At 40.9% G+C, this 22,052-nt stretch overlaps 1 protein-coding gene across 8 annotated transcripts in view; it reads left to right on the forward strand.

The window, feature by feature from the left end:
- Nucleotides 1-22,052, forward strand: part of LOC310682649 (uncharacterized protein) — a 75,935-nt gene that overhangs the window by 22,919 nt on the left and 30,964 nt on the right. For 4 of the 8 annotated variants that reach the window (XR_014514062.1, XR_014514063.1, XR_014514064.1 and 1 more), the window contains 2 exons: nucleotides 17,805-17,902; nucleotides 18,987-19,092. Coding sequence is in view for 4 of the 8 variants with exons in the window: in XM_083451690.1 (XP_083307816.1) it covers nucleotides 17,805-17,886; nucleotides 18,987-19,092 (188 nt within the window). In the remaining 4 variants the exon portion in view is untranslated. The remainder of the gene's footprint in view (nucleotides 1-17,804; nucleotides 17,903-18,986; nucleotides 19,093-22,052) is intronic. The other 4 variants (XM_083451690.1, XM_083451689.1, XM_083451688.1 and 1 more) reach the window with 1 other exon arrangement.

A 22,052-nucleotide genomic window follows, 5' to 3' on the forward strand; every position in this document is an offset into this window, starting at 1 on the left:
CATGGCTCCAAGAGTGTGGCCTTCTTCAAGTGCTCTAGCTGGGCTGAAACAGGCACCCATGCTTAGTCTGTGATGCTGCCGGCAAGTATCTATGCCCTCATGTCTGGCAGTGGCACTTTGATGAGCGTCAATGTTTTGAAGTTCTTCATATTAGAAATGGCTGCTGTTATTGTTGCTCCTAGTCCTGTTCTCCACTTTATGCAGATGCTACATTTGAACAGAACAGGCCTCAGAGGCCAGTTGCCCTTAGGATATGATACACTGACTGTAACACAAGCAGGAGGGATGGGGTGAGATGGGAAATGTGAAACTAATGGTGACATAGTAAACTCCTGTCAGATCAAAGTTGGCGGGTGGTTGCCCTTAGGAAAAGGATGCATGATAGCAAATGGTGCGTTTTGCAAAAGTGTTGGTTGAAAAATAGTGTGAAGCAAGCAAGTGTAAAACAGTGTATTTTGAAAATATGTTGAGTACAAAAAAATAGCATGAAGCAAAGAAATGGCAAACTTAGGGATTCTGGATAATTGATACAGGAGCTCTGCTTAAAGAAGGGAAACCAGCTATCTTTGCATTCAGCCTTTTCCAGGCGAATGGAAACATAAACATAAACATTAACATTAACAACCTAATTCATAGCCATAAATATAGTGCACTTTACATTAGTATACACTTCTTTTTTTCCTTTTCCTTTTCCCCTTTTTGCATATTACCTGGTTGGAGAACTGCATTACAAAATTCAGATAATGTGGTGTTTGAGGGATAGCTGTGTTTCGGTTCATATTCAAGTGAATGAGGTAAGTTCCCCTTCGGATGTGAACTGACTCAAATTTATCCCCCATTCCTATTCTCGCCATTTCCCCTCTTCCGGGGAGTAACATTCAAGGATGGTGTGAGCATGCAAACCATCTGGTAAACATTAGGGGCACATGGACCAGCATGGCCCCACCCTGCCTGTTCCACTCCTGACCTTCCAAAGTTGAGAGGGCAAGTGTGAAGGGGATTTCTAACTGCATTCAGCTAAATGGGCTGAGAATGTCCTGCAGTCCTTTACACTCAACCAGGAAAGTCAGGGGTGGCACAGAAAGGCCAATGGATGCGTACCCCTACACACTTTGTGCCATTGTACCTTTCTTTTAAGAGCTGTTCGACAGTGGAACAGACTTCCATGAGAAGTGGTGGCCTATCCTTCCTTGGACGTTTTTAAGCACACAGTGGATGGCCATCTGTCATGGATGCTTTAGTTGGGATTCCAACATTGCATTGGGTTGGACTCGGGGTCACTTCCAACTGTACAATTCTATGATTCTAGGATTGGTTTGTGGGTTGTTGTTGTTGTTGTTGTTGTTTGTGGTGACTTCCCAGTAGCTGAAATGTCTTTAACTGTTATCTCCAATAAAATGAAATAAAATAAAATAAATAAAATAAATTGAAGACTAGTCCTAGTCATTGCCTGTACGGGCTTTATCAGCTGCTTGCAAACATAATCAAAATTAGGCAGCAGGGAAGACTCCCACACCCTCCCCTCTAATATAATCTATGAGTTGAATAAACAGCCAGTGTGCTGACAAAACCTGTTTCTTTCTAACCTTTAAATGCTGATAAGTATTTTATATTCTGAAAAGTATAGAACTACCAAAAGAGATTAAATCAGAAAGAATATAAATAAATGTTCTGTACAGTGTTTTCAGTGTGCTGGGAAATTGGCAAATATACTCGGAGAAATGGTTGCATCAAATGAAAAATGGCATTTGTTAAAAAGGTTCGTGCCACAAAATAAAAGAGGGGAAATGCTGACAACATTAGTCTGAAGCTAAATTTATTATTTCCACAGATATAAGATATACTTCTAGCCCCTTGAGTCTGACCAGTGCTGAACCTTATCAGACATACTAGAGATAGATGAATTACCCCATAAACACACCAGCATTTGTAATCGAAATAAAAATTCCAGACATCTGAACTTTTCTGTATTTACTGGATAGGCTTAACATTAATACATTGTTTCTCACTTCTACCACAAATCTCCAGAGCAAATCAGCTTGAAATTAATGGAACTTGTACAAATACCAAAGTTACTTCAACCCCTTAGCACCCCAATTAATTCTGGGACGATTTCACCTGCCTTCTACCACTGACCCTCTAGCTTCTTGGCTGGGCCAGCTGTTTTCTACCTCCCAGTCTTGTCCCATATGTTCCTGTTATGTTCTATTATTTGGAGCTATTTGATTTCACCTTTTCCACAGAGCAGCTTGGTTCCCAGTAGCCCATCAACTTGAGGTGGTGGCTCACTTCAAATAGTAGTTTCAGTAATGAAGCAATTTGCTGGTCCTTTACTATCCATTATGTGCAGTTGCTGGTCCTTTATTATCCATTATGTGCAGTTGGATTATTCCTGACAGATTCCTGCCCCCCCCCCCCATCCCCAACATATTTCTGCACCATTTTGCACTTTCCCCCGTAGCATTGCTTCTCTAAGAAAATCGGTAGCTAATTTCTCTTAAGAGATGGTGGAGTCTTGAATCCACATTTTACTAGTCACTGGTCATTATGGTCTTCTAGTTTGGGCAATATAATTGCTGTGCCTCTGACCGTCATTCTATACCCAGTTTCTGAAGAATCAGCCCCATGGAAATCAGTGGTGCTTCCCTCTGAAAGTGAAGGAATGCACTGCACATTTATGTATACAAACACTGTAAAAACAGGAACTGTGAGTATACTAAACTTTAAGGAGAAATGACCCCTCTGCTCAGGAGAAACGACTCAATGCTTCTCAAAGAGGTGTGTGTGTGGCAAACTCACCCCACCCCCAAGAGGGACAGCCGCAATTGGGAAGGGGGGGAGGAGCACAGGCAGAGATAAAAATGTGTTTAACAATGACCAATAATTCAGAGCTCAAGCAACACATATAGCGTGATAAAAATCCAATTCGCTAATTCAGTCCACAAGTGATAGAATGGAACCTCTTGGTGTAATGTATCTGATGAAGTAGACCACATTTTGCAAAGACTTATTAAATTTGTTCGTCTTTAAGATGTCATAAGGCTGTTGTTTTCGCTGCAGGAGACTAGCATGACTACCCCTGTGGAAATTAATGAGATAGTAGCAATTAATATTCATTTTAAAATGAAACTGGGTTTTACATCATCCACCTCTATAAATATATGATGGGATGTTGGTATGAGTTGCTAATGCAGTCTGCTATGTATCTTATAGACCTTTTCAATAACAGCCTATGGATATTAACCAAGTCCTCTACATCTATTGATTGAGGTGTTTATAAAATGCTAAATCATTATGTTACCTAACTAACATCAGCATAAATTTATTGGCCTGGCCAGACAATGTTTCTTCATTAAATAAATGTGCATTTTAACTACCACTAGGACCATATTGACATATTTACTGGACTTGAAACACCTATCTTAGATCCAGCATTCTCACTCTCTTTCCATAGCACAATGCATTTGTTTTTGTGAGTAAGAAGGCTTTTGGGAGGAGAGTCACAATTAAATTCACTTCTACTATGTAAAGATATTCATTCCCAAGACTGCCAGTAGCCAAGGGATTTACTTATGCAATCAAATGGCTTTTTTTTGGGGGGGGGGTTACAATCATATTTCCATGAACTACAGTATTCAAAATGTCTGAAAAGTTTCCATCTTTCAGTAAAATGTTGCCTTAAGAGATGGTGAGCGCCATTTGCCAGATCTGATTATACTCATTAGGCATCTAGGGTGGTTGGGAAAATATATTTGCAAAGATGGTGCTACCCAAGTTTAAACCTGCAAGGGAACAGCTGGTTTTTATGTGATGACTTCCTTTGCCCTGCTGTGCTGCAGATTTTCCTGCTATGACAGGGCTTGTTATGGCCTGTAAATGAGATGCAACTTGCAGCAGGATTCTGTTAATATGATATCTGCAGGAGCAGTGGGGAAGTCCTGGGATTTTGAATTTAGAGACCGTTAAGTGTTGCAAGGATCTGGAATAAGCCATCCTGTTTTGAATTACAGTCTGAAATTCAACAGTGGTAGGTTTTGAGTTGTTAGCACTGTGCCATTTCCTCAACAGTAGCTGGCTTTGAATTTATTTATTTTTGAAACAAATGTTGCTCTATTTTCCAGCCCTTGAATCCCATCTTCCATGTGACTGGTGTCTAATATTTATTTATTTAACTAAAAGATTTCTCAGCTGCCCTTCATCAGAGGATTCCAAGGAGGTGTACAAAAGTGTCAATTAAGCTATTAACTCAAAGTATACGTACTCACTCAGGCTCACTTGCTTACCACCCCCACCTACTGCTGAAAAGCCACCCTCTCCCTTTGCCTTCTTGCCAAAACCACTCTACCCCTTCACTTCATCTAAAGCTACACACACCTCCACACACATTACAGCTCATAAACCCCCTTCCCCTTACATCTCAACAAGCCTCCTTGACCACACTGAGGGAAGGCCAAGAAAGAATTCAGGCTTCTTCCTTGAAAAATTCAGTAGCAGCAGTGGATGTGTGTGAGAGAGAAAGGGAGAGGTTTTCTCCCATTCATTCTCTTTCCAGCAGCAGAAACATTCTGACAGTAAGAGTTGTTTGACAGGGAGGTTTTTAAGCAGGAGTTGAATGGCCATCTGCCATGGATGCTTTAGCTGAGATTCCTGCATTGCAGGAGTTTGGACTAGATGACCCTTGGGATCCCTTCCAACTTAGGATTCTATGATTCCATGATTCTATGCACTTGATAGTCTTGTGGTTCACAGAGCAGGCAGGTCTTGGTGATGTTAGAAGCAAATCTCAGTCCGGTAATGTTTACTGCTCTTTTCTTTGTGGTACCCAACATTTCCCAATTTTGCTGCTGCTGCTGCTGCTGCTGCTGCTGCTGATTGTATCCATTGCATAAGCTCCCCCCCACCCCACCACTTCCATTATGGATTTATCTGTATAATATGCATTGCCAAATATATCCCTTTCCATTTGGACTGAGTGGTATTTGGCTGCAGAATAGAAATGTTTCATGTTAGATAAATGGTTTTCACAAATTGATATTTTTATTTGTGATACATATCATTTTCAATGCTATTGTTTCAGCCAGACATTATTTCTATCAACCACTCAGGACTTTGAAAAATGAATCTGTCAGTGCTAGCATCAATGTCAACTGATTCCTTACTAAGATGCATAAATATGCAGCAATAATCAATGTGTGCTGCTGTGGCAGCAAACACTCTAACTGGAAAGAAGGTTGCTAATTATGGACATTAACCTTTGGCACTAGTAAAGGTTATAGCTGAGCTGAATCACCAGGGAAGGTTTTCTCTAATGCAGAGTAGAATGCTCCTTGGAGCCTTGAAAGGAACATTCACAAAACCACTAAATTTAGATTCGTTACCCTGTGACACATTGTAACTAACCTTTTTTCGCATAAGGTCCAAACAGCTGAAATGTAATCAAAAGAATAGATTTCCCACCACATACACTTTAGGAAGAAAATCAGGGTGCAAGCCTGCATGTGCTCACTAGCGAATAAGACCTTCTGAATACTATGGGAATTCTTTCTGAGTAAGCATGCACAGGATTTCACCGTTAACCAGTAAAGTGTTCCTAAGAAAGGAAAGCATTGTGGGTTCCGGGTGGCGCTGTGGTCTAAACCACTGAGCCCAGGGCTTGCCAATCAGAAGGTCGGCAGTTCGAATCCCCGCGACAAGGTGAGCTCCTGTTGCTCAGTCCCAGTTCCTGCCAACATAGCAGTTCGAAAGCACGTCAAAGTGCAAGTAGATAAATAGGTACTGCTTTATAGCGGGAAGGTAAACGGCGTTTCCATGTGCTGTGCTGGTGCTGGCTCGCCAGAGCAGCTTCGTCACGCTGGCCACATGACCCGGAAGTGTCTGTGGACAGCGCTGGCTCCCGGCCTCTAGAGTGAGATGAGCGCACAACCTTAGAGTCTGTCAAGACTGGCCCATATGGGCAGGGGTACCTTTACCTTTTACTTCTTGTTTAGATTTAAAGCTCATGCTGTCTCTGCTCTTCAGGGTGAATATTTTCTTATCTAATTGATCCATATCACCACCAAATGAAGTATGCCACTATTAGTTTGATATTACAGATGGGAGGTCCTATCTGAATTACTGAGCTAATATTTTAGATTCACATATTTGTTATCTTGCACTGCAGCATGCCTGAAAGCTTGGTGTTGCCTTTTGTTCTGGTGGCACCTCTATTGTTGTAAAGAAAACCATAGGGCCTGAGCTGTCCAGAAATCCCATGTTCTTCTATGCTGAATAGGAAAGATTCGTTTTTTTGATCCTCATAACTGTGTTTGGCTTTAAAATGGGGATTTCTGACTTTGTTAAGGTTTGCCAAGAAGAGGCTGAACTGTCATGAATTGTGCTCTGGGTTTCAGGTAATGAACTTTTCCTACAGCTTTGCTAAATAGCTCTGCTCCTGTCACAGTGGGCAAAACTCTGTGGGTGAGAACATGGTTTTTGTGATTCACATGAAAGGTGGATACTGTAGTGAGTATGCTTTTGTCTCTGACAAAAAAGTGAAATGTCAGATTCCTCTTGATTTTTGCTCTTTCTCACAAAGAAAATGAATATAAACATGTTCCCCTGACTCACAGCGTATGAATCAATGTCTTACATGTTCTCTCCATAATTGACACCACTCTAGCTTTCCAGTGCCCAGAAATTAGCATAGGGACTTGGGAGCAAAAGGGAAGCGAAGTCTACAATAAGCAACGTTCTATGGTAAAGGTCACTGGTGTTAAAATGGCTCTGAGTAATACAAATTGACTTGATATTAGCAACCAAGGAAATAAAGGTGGTCTAATAAATAAATGTGCTAGAGTAGCCTGGTTTACAAACATCATTCTAGTGACATGATGAAGCAAGGCTAATGCCGCCTTGGTTGTATCCCCAATATAGATCATTCTTAAATAAAATGCAGCAGTTGGTTCTTGGAGCATATATTTAGATATGTCATCCCCATCAAAAATCACAGTAGCTCAGAGCAAGACTATCCCAGTTTCAATTTGATAGCAAGAGTCCATTAATACAGTGTGTCATTCTATTCATTCCTAATAGTTCCCCTGTGAACTACTTGCTCTGCCAGGCTACAATACAGAACATCTTGATTCAGGCGATTGCAGCTTTTGAATGGACTTTTGACAGATGCTCATGAAAGCATTTGTGACCAGAGTCTATCTGTTAAAAGACTGGGATCAACAGCAGCAGCCTTCCCCATCCAGGTGCCCTCCCAACAGCTGGCTGGGGCTGATGGGCATTGTAGTCATCAGAACATAGGAAGTTGCATTATACTGATTTAGATCCTGGGTCTGCCTAGCTTAGTATTGTCTAAACCATGGGTAGGCAAACTAAGGCCAGGGGACCAGATCCGGCCCAATTGCCTTCTAAATCCAGCCCCCGGATGGTCCAGGAATCAGCGTGTTTTTACATGAGTAGAATGTGTCCTTTTATTTAAAATGCATTGTGTGCTTTTATTTAAAATACATCTCTGGATTGTTTGTGGGGCACAGGAATTCGTTCCTTTTTTTTATTTTCAAAATATAGTCTGGCCCCCCACAAGGTCTGAGGAACAGTGGACCGGCCCCCTGCTGAAAATGTTTGCTGACCCCTGGTAAACTGGCAACTAGGGCCTCATCCTAGCCTTACCTGGAAGTGTCAGGGATTAAACCTGGTGTATCTAATGCAGATGCCCTGCCACTGTGACGGCCTCACCTCAAAACAGCTGGAGGGAAGCAGGTTGAGAACAGCTGTCCAAGAGCTTGTGCACAGCAGACACCCTAATTCCATGTCACAATAGAATGCTTTAAAATCTCATTTGTGTTCATGCATGTGTGTGTATATACATACACACCTGCTTCCCCCCCCTCCATAAATGAGTTGTTTAATTTGATAAGTTCAAAAAACATGTTGCCAGTAACACATTTGTTACATCTCAACAACAAATTTACAATATGCCCTCACCTAGAAGCACTCATTATCCTTCTAAAAAGTGGTCATCTGTAGCTGAGTGAGGATTTCTACCCATACCTCCACATTTCATCTACTGCGCCGCATTGACTCTCTGGGAAACAAGGTTAGGTGATCAGTGTTCTGCAGACCCACCCAGAAATCAAGGTTAAATCCAAACACTTTTATTGCAATATATCACCATAGCAAATAATGGGACCTTTCCTAGATGGCTGCACAATGAAATGCTACTATATAAGCAAAGCACTCCCAAAGTGCCTATAATACCTGAGAAATATGTTGTTTCACTATAAATCCAGCCTGTTGCCTAGAACAAAAGTTTATGTGGATGCACTCTCAGTTCCTCTGCAAAGGGCTTTGACTTTTGGATCTGCATTGTTCTCCTAACCAGGCTTGCAGTTTGGGGGAGCCCCTGGACCTGGCTTTGCTCCTGGATTCTCAGACATGACTGTAACCAGGTGCTCCCTTCCCTAGCCAAGCACACCCATTTTTCCAGAGGGCAGATCTGGTCATATTAGTTGCCGTGAGATTTGGCTGTTTGAAAAAGGATAAACACAGCAGAAAGGGAGGGGTAGTATTACATGTAAAGGATGCGTACATACCTTCACAGAAATAATTGGATCAGAAAATAGAAGTTCTATTGGAAGCACCTAGGTGAGGATAGGAGAGAGACAAGAAAAAGTAATGATATTGTGGCAGTAGGCTACTGATATGGAACTGCTGAGAAGGGGGTTCAGAGGGTACTGATGTACACTGGTACCTTGGCTTAAGAACTTAATTCATTCTGGAGGTCCGTTCTTAACCTGAAGCTGTTCTTAACCTGAGGTACCACTTTAGCCAAAGGGGCCTCCCGCTGCCGCCACCATGCGATTTCTGTTCTCATCCTAAAGCAAAGTTCTTAACCCGAGGTACTATTTCTGGGTTAGTGGAGTCTGTAACCTGAAGTGTCTGTAACCTGAAGCGTCTGTAATCCGAGGTACCACTGTACTGGACTCAGAGTCAAGAAAGTGCCGAGACTCCGAACTTTCATTTCATTTCAAATAAGATATACCTCTAGCACTCCTAGAAAGAAAGTTATGAAACAAAATGTGTGATTTACATGGAATGATCCACATTGGTTGCTCCCTCCTTTTAGGGTTTTTAGCCAATGAGAGTAGTCAGAGTTTTGATTGACGAATGAATTATTGGACACGAGGCAAACTCTAGGATCCTAAAGAGCTGATTCTTTCCCTTCTTTACTGCTCTTTATTTCCTACTTCGGTCTCGTTTTCTCATCCTTGGAATCATCATAGTTTCTCTTCTCTTTTTCTTAGCAACTAGGACGTACCTTTACTGTGGTGGGTTTGTCTGAGATCACTAATCCCACGCAGAGTGTATTACAATAGTCCAGTCTTGAGCTTACACGTGCATAACTCACAGTGGCAAGGCTATCCCTTGTCCACAGGCAGATGCAGATAGCATACTCGTCCAAATGGGACTTAGGCTTCTGGTGACAATGACAGATTGAGGAGCACCCCCAAACTGCATACCTGCTCCTTCCACTATAGTCAGATTGCCCAACTCAGAGTCCTGGGAACCATTCACCCACAGGGATTCAATCTTGCCATGTGTAGTTGGCAGGGGAACATGAAAGGGTATTTTCCATTGCAGAACCTATGTTCTATAACCCCCTGCCCTGGGAGATCGGTCTGTCATTCCCTCATTCCTTGAAGACATTTTATTCCAGCAGGTATTTATCCTAGTTGATCATTCCTGACAATCCTTTGTGGATTGTTGTAATTTTTTTTCCTGCCCCATTTGTTGTTTTCACACTGTTTTAAACATTTTTTTTTTACTATGTGTAATTTTCACATTAACCATCATGGGCATTTTTCCTAAACTTTAAAAGCAGAATAAGTATCTTCCTTTAAATTGATAAATATTTTTTTAAAAAATCCAAATTGTGAGTTCAGATTACTTCACAATATGCTAATTCCCATATAAATTCCCATATAATTCCCATATAAACCAGGAAGCCAGGCTTTCTGTGAGGAGTAATCTAGCTATGTTGGTATAATAATAATAATAGATAATAGAAATTTATTTGTCATTGTCCGTATATACATAGTATACACAACAACGAAAATCAAACACCCACCCAAAGACCGGCTTCACATACACATTTGCACGTACCTCCAACACTCTCATCCCATTCAGACATAATCTATAAAACATACATAATCCAGAATATAACATGACCTATTAAAAGCATAACATGACCTAAACCCTATCTCATTCCTTCCTACTCCCTACTTGCTATTTCTTACAACTGGCCCTGAGATCATTATTTAGTGCAATCAGAGCTCTTGGATAGAAACTATTCAGAAGGCGTGTGGTTCGTGTTTTCATTGTCCTATATCTTCTGCCCGAAGGCAACAGTTCAAAGAAGTTGTGAGCAGGATGGGTGGGATCTCTCAGGATATTGTGTGACTTCTTCAAAGTGCGAGACGTGAAGATCTCATCCAGGGTTGGTAGCTGGAGCCCTATAACATTCTGGGCAATTTTTGTTATTCTCAGTAAAGCTTTTTTATCCGTTTCAGAGCTGCTTCCATACCACGATAATATACTATAGGTTAAGACACTCTCGATGGTACTGTGATAATAGGACAGGAGTAGGTGCTGAGATAGATTCAGTCCCCTGAGCATTCTCAGGAAATACAACCTCCCCTGCACCTTCCTCACAACCATGTTAATATTTGCAGTCCATGAGAGGTCCTCAGAGATATAAATGCCCAGGTATTTAAAACTACCAACCCTCTCCACCTCCTCGCCATTTATGTGCAATGGTAAAAATACACTTTTCTTTCTCCTAAAATCAACTATGAGTTCTTTGGTTTTTTTGGTGTTAAGCATAAGATTGTTTTCTTTACACCATTTAATTAACCCCTGTACTTCTTTCCTGTAAGCAGTCTCATCGTTCTCACTAATGAGCCCCACCACTGTTGTATCATCTGCAAATTTGATGATTGTGTTGGACTTATACAGTGGGGTACAATCAGATGTGTACAGGGAATAGAGAAAGGGACTTAGCACACATCCCTGAGGAGCTCCTGTGCCTAATACTAGAGTAGAAGAATAGTAATAATAATCTGATCTATAGATTTAGTATTCTGTATTTGTTTGGTTTTATCAATATAATTGTATTGTTGACTTTTATGGTCTTCATTGAACAACAGTGTTGTTGTTTTTTGTGCAAATAAATAAATACACTCCCATCCAATCCATTTACTAGGAGAGGTGAAATCATAGTTTTAGCTGGCACCTCTTTTAAGAAGGCTTAAGTTAATAAAAAACTTTGTCCCAGAACCCATCTATGGTAGGGTTGCCATATTTCAAAGAGTGAAACTTTTTGGCCAAAGTTGTTGAGAGATTTTTAAGGGAAATTGCCAAATATGACACTGCCAACGGGAGTTGCCGTACATCTGGATTTCCCCAGACATTTCAGTGATTTCTGCCCAGACACTGCTTCTGAAGATCAATTGCCGGCTATGTCCAGGAAATTCCAGATGTATGGCAACCCTAATACAGTGCTACCTCAGGTTACAGATGCTTCAGGTTACAGACTCTGCTAACTCTGAAATAGTACCTCGGGTTAAGAAGTTTGCTTCAGGATGAGAACAGAAGTCGGGCGACGGCGGTGCGGCGGCAGTGGGAGGCCTCATTAGCTAAAGTGGTACCTCAGATTAAGAACAATTTCAGGTTAAGAACAGACCTCCAGAATGAATTAAGTTCTTAACCCGAGGTACCACTGTACATGGCAAATTTAAATAACATGGATAAAACTCATGATTGTGGCATTTAAGAACAGGAGTTGGGGAGTATTCAACCCAGAAAAGCTCTGCCCAAACGTTTTCCTTTCGTTAGGTGAATGTCTGGAGTTCCCCCACTTCTCTTTTCAAAACTACATATAGGTATGTCAGCTTCTCTGATTTACTTTGATTTATGCAAATAACTACATTCGTAATTAAATGCATGCTTATCTCCTCCTTGTTACATCAGTTTACAGGATTCAATATGACCCAGGTTTGCATTGATTCATAGCTTTGGTTATACCATCACCCCCAACACACACACACACACACACACACCCCTCCCTATGAAATCAATGTGAGATGACAGAATGTGGGCTTTGGGAGAAGGATGAGTTGGTTGTGGGAGGCAGCATTCTAGGAAGCTGTGCATTACGTAGAGTGATTCTGATCTGACCTTTTTTGCCTTATTCTCAAGTGTCAAATGCAATACAGGGCTGTCAAGCCGTCCTTCCCACAGTTATTAAAGAGGTGGACCATTTCTATCTCTGTCCAAATGTGAGTCCCTCTTGCAATTCTTGTGACAGGCTGTCTCCCTTTCCCCCAGTCTACACAGATACATAGTTAAAAGTTAGTCATGCAGCGACTGCAGTGCTTAACTGTCCACAGAAATGACTTTATCCAAATATCTGTAGTCTCTTCTTAACATTTTATGAGTGAAGGGGTGAGGGCATAGCAATTATATTTTAGTTATTTATGTTCATGGATAAAAACAGAGTTATTTATTCTCATCCTCACTGGTCTGCAGCTGTGCTAGTAGAAAATGGGTGTAGGCTGTTTGTGGCGGCAATTTCCTCCACTTTGAAGGCATGCAGGTATGCTTCAGTGATTTTCAAAGGTGTTCTGGGAAAGATCTATTTCTTAGACTGTTTTCTTTTTTTAATGCTCCTTAGTGGTTCCAGTGTTTAGAAATGACACACAAGCAGTATTCTCTTAATGCTGTGGAAAAGAGCCGTGAGCACAGAGCATGGAGGAAGCTTTTATAGGACTCTATTACAGGAACAGGTTTCAAACCTGCACTGTAAAAGTGAGGTACAAATGTGCTCAAACACACCATTTCCCCAACCACTAATGCAATAGGATAGTGAGTGAGACGGATCAGGTTCAATGGGGAAGGCATTACCAAACCATTCTCAAATGAGAGCCAGATTAGTTTGGTCAACTCTTTTCATCAGATCCCTAAAAGGAAACTGGTTTGCAATAAAACTCTTTGAATCAAATGATGAGTCAGGGAAAATGTGCAGAGGAAAGAAAGGCAGACTCTTCAGTTGTAGGTGACATATCTCTCTATACTATATTTTTGCAAGAAAAATTGTCATCATGCTGTAGTTTGCATAGATGCCAGTAGGCAGCTACTCCAACTGCAGTATGATGAGAGAACAACAAGCTGGTGAGCAAGCAAGTGTCATAGGTGGCAGGCAGTGCAAGTGAGCTGATGAGGAATGAGTGATGCTCAAAGAAGAGTAGAAAGTGTTTCAGATAGCGGATTGGCAAACCACTCTCTGAGAAACACCCCCCCCCCCAATTAAATGTTGCTGGAGCACATTTTAAGGAGAGTGGGAGGCACTTCAGAGATCAGTTTGGCACTCTCTGAAGCATCCCTCACATTAAACATTGCTGGAGCAGTTTGGGCTCACCCCTCCATTGAACATATTAACATGCTGTGAGGGATGGGGTGCCATATTTGGGGTGAGCTTCACAGGGGAGGGGTAGAAGGCAAGCTAAGTGAGGTGGGGTGAGCTGTGGGGAACAGGGTAGTAAGGAGTGCAGGTTTGGTCAGGTGTAAAGGGAGGGATGCCCAGGGGTGTGTGAGTGAGTGGGGTTGGTGAGTGGAGCAAGCAGGGGTGGGAACCCTTAGTTGTATATGAAATCTTAAACATGACAGATATTGGCAGTTGGCTAATTATCTTATACAGTGGTACCTTGGTACTCAAACGCCTTGGTTCCCAAATGCCCCAAACCCTGTAAGTGTTCCTGTTTTCAAATGTTTACCGGAAGATGAACGTCTGATGCAGTTGTCAGCAAGTGTTTCCAGGGCACCTGTACCAATCAGAAGCTATGCTTTGGTTTTCGAACATTTCAGATGTTAAATGGACTTCCGGAATGGATTAAGTTTGGTGCTTTTGTTTTTGCTATTCATTTTGCATTTTTGTTTTTGTGGCTTTTTCGGTTAATTTGTTTTTGTGACTGTGTGGAACCCAGTTCAGCTACTGATTGACTGATTGTGTGACTGCGGAAATGGATAAAATCCCCCCATCCAAACAATGACTATCATCAGTGCAGGTAAGGGAAAAAATAATTTTTATTTTTATCATCTACAATAATGTCTTGTTTATTTTATAAAATGGTACATTGATTATTGCTTTCATTTTATGGATCAATGGTCTCGTTAGATAGTATAATTCATGTTAAATTGCTGTTTTAGGGGTTGTTTTTAAAAGTCTGGAATGGATTAATCCCTTTTGCATTACTTTTTATGGGAAAGCGTGCCTTGGTTTTGGAACACTTTGGTTTTGGAATGGACTTCTGGAATTAAGTTTGAGAACCAAGGTACCACTGTACAAGGTTTCCTGCTTTATTGCACAATTGCCCCAAAGAGATAATTGTGCATTTGAATAGATGGCACCGTTCCTGTAAGAACCATGGAACCTACTTCCAAGGAGGGCTGCCCAAGCATCCACCTCAAATGAGTTGTGCTTTTTCATTTGCCTGAGAAACTCAGTGCACAGTTTAAGCACCAACAAAATGTGCAAGGTCATTCACAGAGTCCACTTCTGCTGCCTCACCTACCTACTTTCCCTTCCCTCTGAGGGCCCAGCAACTTACTGGGAGATGGAAGGAAAGGCAATGGAGCTGATATGGATGTTTCTGCTCCCCAGCAAAGCATATGTTCTCAACAAGGAGAGGAATAGGGCCCTGTCCCCAGAATCCCCTGGGGAAGGAAATGGTGCTATTCACATCCATTTCTGTTTCTCTTCTATCTTTTTTTGTGCCCCATTCCAGGGTGGCAAAATGGGCAGACACTTTTCTTTGAGGGGTTTTTTTTGGGGGGGGGGGAAGGGGACACAAATATAATTAACTTCTTGCTGCCATCTTCAGCAGCGGCCAGGGAAGAAAAGAGAGATCATTGTAGTAAACTACTGCTTTTATTTTCCTCTGTGTCCAGGATGCTACATCTTCCTGTAGGAGACTCTTTCATTGCTGCCTCCACTGCAGGTTAAAGTGAAGAGAAAGCTCTTTGCTGCATCAATTACTGCTGTTATTCTCCCACTTGAACAGGGCTGGGCAACCTGTGGCATATGTTGTTGGACTCCAGCTTCTTCTGGCCCTGGACAACATGGCCAATGGTTAGGGATGATGGGAGTTGGAGTACATCAACATAATGAGTGGGAGGGATACGTTCCCCAACCCTTCCTTAGAGCATTACTATGTAAAGACATAGTGACATTGCAGGGGATAATAATCAGAAGGGGTTCTCCTGCCGCTACCGCTAAAGGTGGCAAAATGTAAAAAAATAACCAAAATGGTTTGTTACATTCATGCACCCTCTTTTCTCCCTCAAAAGCTACCTCTCCAATTTGGGCAGTCCTTTCTGCACCCAGAAACATTCCACCCATGGACCAAAATTGTGCCTGCATACTTTTCACTCTGATCAAAACGCCACAGTTTATCAAAAAGCAGAAATAAACAAACATTCCTATGTTAGCAAAGCTCGGGAAGAACAGCTCTTCCATCGCTTCTCTGACATTTTTTCTTTCCATTTGTAGAAAAATTCCTCATGAACAGTAGGCATTCTGTACACAGAGAATCCAATAGCTTGAAGAATTTTGTTTGCATTTTCTTAAGGACAGGCTTTCACACACATACCTCGCAGGTTTTGAAAGGAAAGAAAACAGCACCCTGGAACCCATTTATTTAAAAGCAATTCACTTAGCTAGAAGTGTGCTTTATTTCAGCTGATGTTATTAAAGATGCTAGTTTTTGAAGAGCTTTTTCTTTGAAAACCTGCACTTGCTTTCTGCTGAGGGAAGTCATAACCCTCCTGTTTATGGCACATCATTCTAGTGCTGCAGAAATAATTGCATTGCCAACAATGCTGAAGGGATCAGGAAGAGGATGACCTTTTTAATGCACCGAATACCCATTTGTAGAACAAGGGCAGGCTGTCAAAGTAGAGCCATTAGAATCTGCTCGTTGCACCAGTGTGCTTCATCCTGTTTTCTAATTCAGTGCGTTCAGAGCTGCATTTTGGAGAGCCCACTTTGAGGCTCCCATGTGCCTGAACTCTCAAAAGTATGAAAACAAAGCAATTATACTATTAGAATGGGGATGGAAATTTCAGATAAGCCCCCTTTCATTTTGTGAAGTTTCTCCATTTCAAAGACATTCAACACTAGCTGCGGATTGAAATCTTGGACATCAGCCATCAAAGGATGAAGTGTATATATGAATTAACCACAAATCTCTATATTATATGTTGCTGCTGCTTCTATTATTGTTGTTATGGTGTATTCATCACCTTAATGGCTAGATAGCAACTCACAGCAAAAATATCAAACAGGTACAAAATATTCCATTAACATTAAAACAAACAAGCAAAACTAATTATATCTTTAAAAAAAAAAGTTATAAAACCTCATCAACTCCATAGCATCATAGGATCATCTTAAAGCATACAGCCAGCAGATACCCCCAGAAAAATTAACAATGAAAGTACAAAGCATCACAAAGATAACCTCAGTGCAAGAGAGATCTCCTTCAGAAGAGCATTCAGGGGGCTACTGAAAAGTCTCTCTCTCTTGTAGTCACCCTCTACACTTCTGCTAGAGGGGGGAATTAGCTGAAGGGTCTTCAGGAGGTCATCCCATGAGGTTTTGGGGTCCCAATCTCCAAATTATTTTTACTGTAAACATATGCAACCCAGTACAGCTGAGTCAGAATGGGCATGATATGTTCAGCATGGCTGATGCCACTCAAGAGTATGGCTGCTAACTCCTATACCAGCTGCAGTTTCAAGACCACATATAAAAGAAACCCAATGCTTACTGCACTGCAGTAATCTAACCTCGAAGTCATCAGAGCATAGACAACATCCACATTCAGATAGAAAGTAGCTGTCCCACCAGCTGAAATTGCCAGACGACACTCTGTACCGAAAAGGTCACTTATGCCTCCAGTGACACTAATGGATCCAGGAGCACCCCCAAGCTATGAACCTGCTCCTTCATGAGGAGTGTGATCCTAACTGGAATTGACTGAGCATCACCTTTCAAAAAAAAAATCAAGCCGTGTCTGCACTCCAGAGTCTTCCATTGCAGCTTAAGCTTGAATTTTCCCACACCTGCCTTTATATGACACCAGGCACAGGAAAGGTAAGCATAGTTAAATCCAAACAACCTGGCAGGCTTATGTGGTATAGGTTCCTCACCTCTGACATATCCAAGCAGAGGAAACATTCATCAACAGTTTCTCCAGCCAGTCTGGGTTTACCTTTTGTTTATTGACCCTCATCCAGTCCATCACCATGGTTAGTTCATAGTTCAGCAGGTCCACCACCCCACTTGCTTGCAGTGCAAAGGACATGTTAGTACTATGCTGAACCCCTCCTACCATTCTCATTAAAGTTTTCCATTCTCAATAGAAAGTCTTTGCTCTTGACAGAGTCAAGTGCCTGAATTTTTCCTGCATCTTTCACAAAGAAGGGGCTTCTATGCCTGCACAATTATTTCAATTCTGAAAAAAATGAAAAGATATTGGTCGTTGATTTTCCATTACATTCAACTGGGAAAGCAATCCAAGACTTCAGAAAATGAACTCTGATGAAGTTACACTTTCTTAATCAGCTGCCTACTTTGTATCTATTTCTTAGCTCCTCATCTCTCAGCTTTCCTGTATCCCAGGATGTGTCCACAGTTTCAGTAATTCTGCGTGAGTTTTTAATCCCAGCCAAACTGATAGTTTTCTCTTTCCTTACAGAATTTGGATGGCAAACAGTCTAAGACCAGCAGAACATTTGGAGCCATCATGCGAGTCCCTGTCAGATACTTCACTCCCATAGGTACAATACAGTAAAGGTAGACAATCATTTGCTACTTCAGAATCTCTCTCTTTGTTTTTATTCACATACACACACACACACACACACACACACACACACACACACAATAATCACACTATCTATGTGAGGGAGAGGACACTGGACTACAGCTGTTTCCATCTTTGACTATTGGTCATGTTGGCTGGGATTGATAAAAGCTAAAAGTCTAAGAACATTTGGAGGCCTACACCCTGATGTTTCCCACCCCTGATCTATCTACTAAACTATCTGTTGACCTCTTGCCCAAATACACCTGGCCAGTAGGTGTGGAGACGTGCATTAACCAAATCTGTGCAAAGAGGATTCTCCTCTGAACATGTTTCAACAAACTGTTAGGATGTTACATCTCCTACAGTGCTCCGCGTTGACTGCCTGCATCTCAAAATGGTGCTATTGTGCTTTGCATCCACTAATCACCGCTGGACAGCTGCTTCTCCCAGCATGTCAGCCACCTTTAGGCTGATCTGGCGCATGGATAAAGAAAGAGCACCACATGCTGGCCCCTGTAGTCTCCACAGGTAGCACCTCCACATTAAAGATGAATGTTCCTGCAATCTGCTCTGTTTTATGCTACGCTGATGTGGCAATGGATGTGGGCAAATTGCCAAAATAGCTTCCATCAGAGCCCCAATTTGGAGGGAGCAAGTTGCTTGATTGACTTCCTTTTCTCTAGTACAATAAAGGAAAAGCCAATGAAACAGAATACCTTCGGCTATTTTCACCAGTTGGTTTTTGCATTTCCCACATCTGTAAATCGAATGAGAAAACTACAATGACTCGAAAGTACATTCAAGTTAAAAATAGCTCCCTTCTTCTTTCTGTCAGGCTTTAACAGCATTTAGAAGTGCTAGACAGGCACAAGACATCTGCAACGTATTCACATAGTGTAACTTGAGAAAATGCCCTTAGATTTGGCCCCATATATTGAGAATCAAGCTAGATTCAGTCATTGTATTTTTTGAAAATGCAAGAGCAATTCTAAGGCTCATACACAAGGGTAAAACAAACTTAGAGAATTAATGGTTTGCCACTAAAGTCAATATATCTGGATATCTTTACAGTTGGACGTATTATTTATTATGTGGATGCTTGCGTCAACAGAGGCCAATACAGCAAGACTGTCAGAGATGCAACCTTTGGGGGAAAGGAACTTACATTCCCTTCCAGGTAAAGAAAAGAAACTATATCTTCAGAAATTATCTTCAGAAACTATCTTCAGCAATTGAAGATTCTTTTGCCAATATGATATCAATATTTTAAAATTATTTTTTTAGCTGGTCATCTTTCAACAGAAGCAAATCTGTGGCCCATATGCTGGATCCTTACAAGTGGACTTCATGGGGCTTGTCATGTCTTGAAATCTAGAAATACAAGATCAGATGTTGGTCATGATTCAAAAGAAAAATAATCCATGCACTGGGTCCCTGAATGCATGCCTGATCACTCTCTTATATACGCCCTGGAACGAATGGATAAATACAATTATGTTTACCCACTGAATGACATCTATATTTGCAAAACATGATGCCTAAATAAGACCTCAATGTATTATTGAAAGTGGGAATTATTTGTAGGGTTGCCATTAGTCCGGATTTTCCTGGACATATCTGGAATACTGCAGTCGGCAGCAGTGTGTGGGCGAAATGCGGTTAAATGTCCAGGAAAATCCAGATATATGGCAGCCCATCAGCCCATGTCAAGCAACAGTTCTAGCATCCTTTGTTGGGAATTAACCCATTTATACTCTAGGAATAAGATGGAACCCTGGGAGAGTTTCCTTCTGAAAAATCTTGGTGGAGGGGACAGAGTACAGAACAAATGAATAAGCAGTGCCATTTTCACACCATGCTTAGTCCAGCTTCACAAAATGCCTCACTTTAAAAATAAGCCATAGTTTTCAGCCTTAGATATTGTGAAAGTGAGACAAAATGTCTCACGTTAAAAATAAGCCATAGTTTTCAGCCTTAGATATTGAACTTGAAGTTGTCCTCAGCAGCCTGCCTTAGGTCTTTTTTTAATACAACTTCTTAGCAGCTTCAAAACTTGCTGAAAAAGAACCACCAGCTATGTACATTCTGTGTATGTCAATCATTGTGTGTGAAGAATGTGAGAGATTCTTTTGCATCCAGCAGACAGCCTTGCTATAACCATACTGGGAAATTGCAACAAATGCTCCAAACTCAAGTACAGTGGTACCTTGGTTTAAGAACAGCTTAGTTTATGAACAACTTGGATTAAGAACGCTGCAAACCTGGAATTAAGTGTTTTGGTTTGTGAACTTTACCTTGGAAGCAGAACATCTTTCGCTTCCTGTTGAATGTGTTCCATTTGTAAATTGAGTCCCGCACTGCTTTGGGAAAGCATGCCTTGGTTTAAGAACGCTTTGGTTTAAGAACGGACTTCAGGAACGGATTAAGTTCATAAACCAAGGTATTTGCTTCTTAGACAGCCTTCTCAGACAACATCGATCCTCAAGTAGAGGGACCATCTGAATACAATTCACCAACTATCCCTTTAACATTTGCAGAAGTGTTGCCCCAACACTTTCCAGAGCAATACGTCCATTAATTTGAAAAGTAAAAGCGACCAACTTTCAAGGCCTTTGCCTTGTAAAGACTGAATGATTGGAACTTGGAATAGGGACTTCTCAGTGGCAACACCTGAACTGTGGAACCCTCTTCTCCAGGAGAATGGCATCACCAATGAGCTAGGCAAAATTGTTTCTTTTTTGCTAGGCCTTTTCAAGTACGGATTGTTTTAAAAGAGCTATTATGACAGATGGAGGGAAATGTGAATTCATTTTTCCATTTGACTTTGATGTACAGTATCTGAATGTGTAAGATTACTTTTATGTAATATGTTTGTGGTAACTTTACATGACTTGCCCTGTGAGCATTTTATGGCGAAGGGCAGAATATAACCCAATCAATCAATACACTTGTATTTTTTATGTTGGCATCTAAACAGTAATCTGAAGAGAAATTGTTGCACAAGACCCATTAACTTCTAAGCACTGCTGCTCAAGGTGTAGCTTGAATTCAATGGACACATATATTAGGGTTTGCTATTGTATTGCTATTTAAACAATAACTTATGTATAACAAAAAAGTGAAGATTTGCAGAAATATGAATATAAAGAGAACTTCCCATGAAACCGTTATATCAGCTAGACAACCATTCTCAGAGTCACAGTCAAATACATTTCAAGCATTTTGTGTTCAAGTGCTCAAAAAGAAAATTAAATCTCCAGATCATCTGTAGCATTTTCATGAAGGTAAGTGTTATTTTGGTATACAAAACAAAAACTTTAAGCATCTGAAGGTATCGAGACAAACATTTTGTATCACTTAAGTATTTCCCCCTCGTATTATAAACCAAACACATTTTATTGTGAGGGAAGGATTAAATAAAACCTGAAAAGTGCAGCTACGTTATTAACTCAGCGTAATCCAAGCTACAGAGAACCAATTTGTTGGAATGACAAGCTAAACGTTTGGCAACAAATGGATTTGTATTTCAACGTAGGGGAAATTAAGGAGATTTTGTTCCTTCAGAGTATGGGGCTAATGCAAGCAGGATAGCCATTCTTGTGAGACAGTGAAATGCCTTTGTGGTGACATGAAACCTCATATAGAAACATTGTATATGTATTTCTTATGCCCCAGGGATTCAATTTCTACTTTAGTGGGATCAAGATTTGAAATCACTAAAAACTGAAGTTTCAATTTTGTTTATCCAACCTGCAGGGTATAAAAGTGCTTACAAAGGAAACATATAGCCAAGATTTTGAGTTATGATTATTTCTTTCTTTTCTGCACGGACAACCTTTACTTTAAATAGGGCTTTAAAAATATACAGTAAACTCGGAGTCTTAAAAAAAAAAAAATTACAGCAGTAAGTGAGAATTTCACTTTCTTCACCCTTGTAAAGGAGGATTAAAAATAATAATTCTCAGTCTAAAGATCTGTCCTTAGCCCTTCTGGCGATCTTATCTGAGTCTTCATCATCATTAACAGTCCTTGGAAAGAGGTGTTAAATTTGCTAAAACAGAGAAGTGTGCATGTGGAACGAAGGCAGCTCAATAACACTTCATATCTAGTGGCTTCATATATAGGCTAATGGGTAAA

Source organism: Podarcis tiliguerta (assembly GCF_965153285.1).
Source record: "Podarcis tiliguerta genome assembly, chromosome: 7".
In the NCBI taxonomy this organism is placed as follows: domain Eukaryota; kingdom Metazoa; phylum Chordata; class Lepidosauria; order Squamata; family Lacertidae; genus Podarcis; species Podarcis tiliguerta.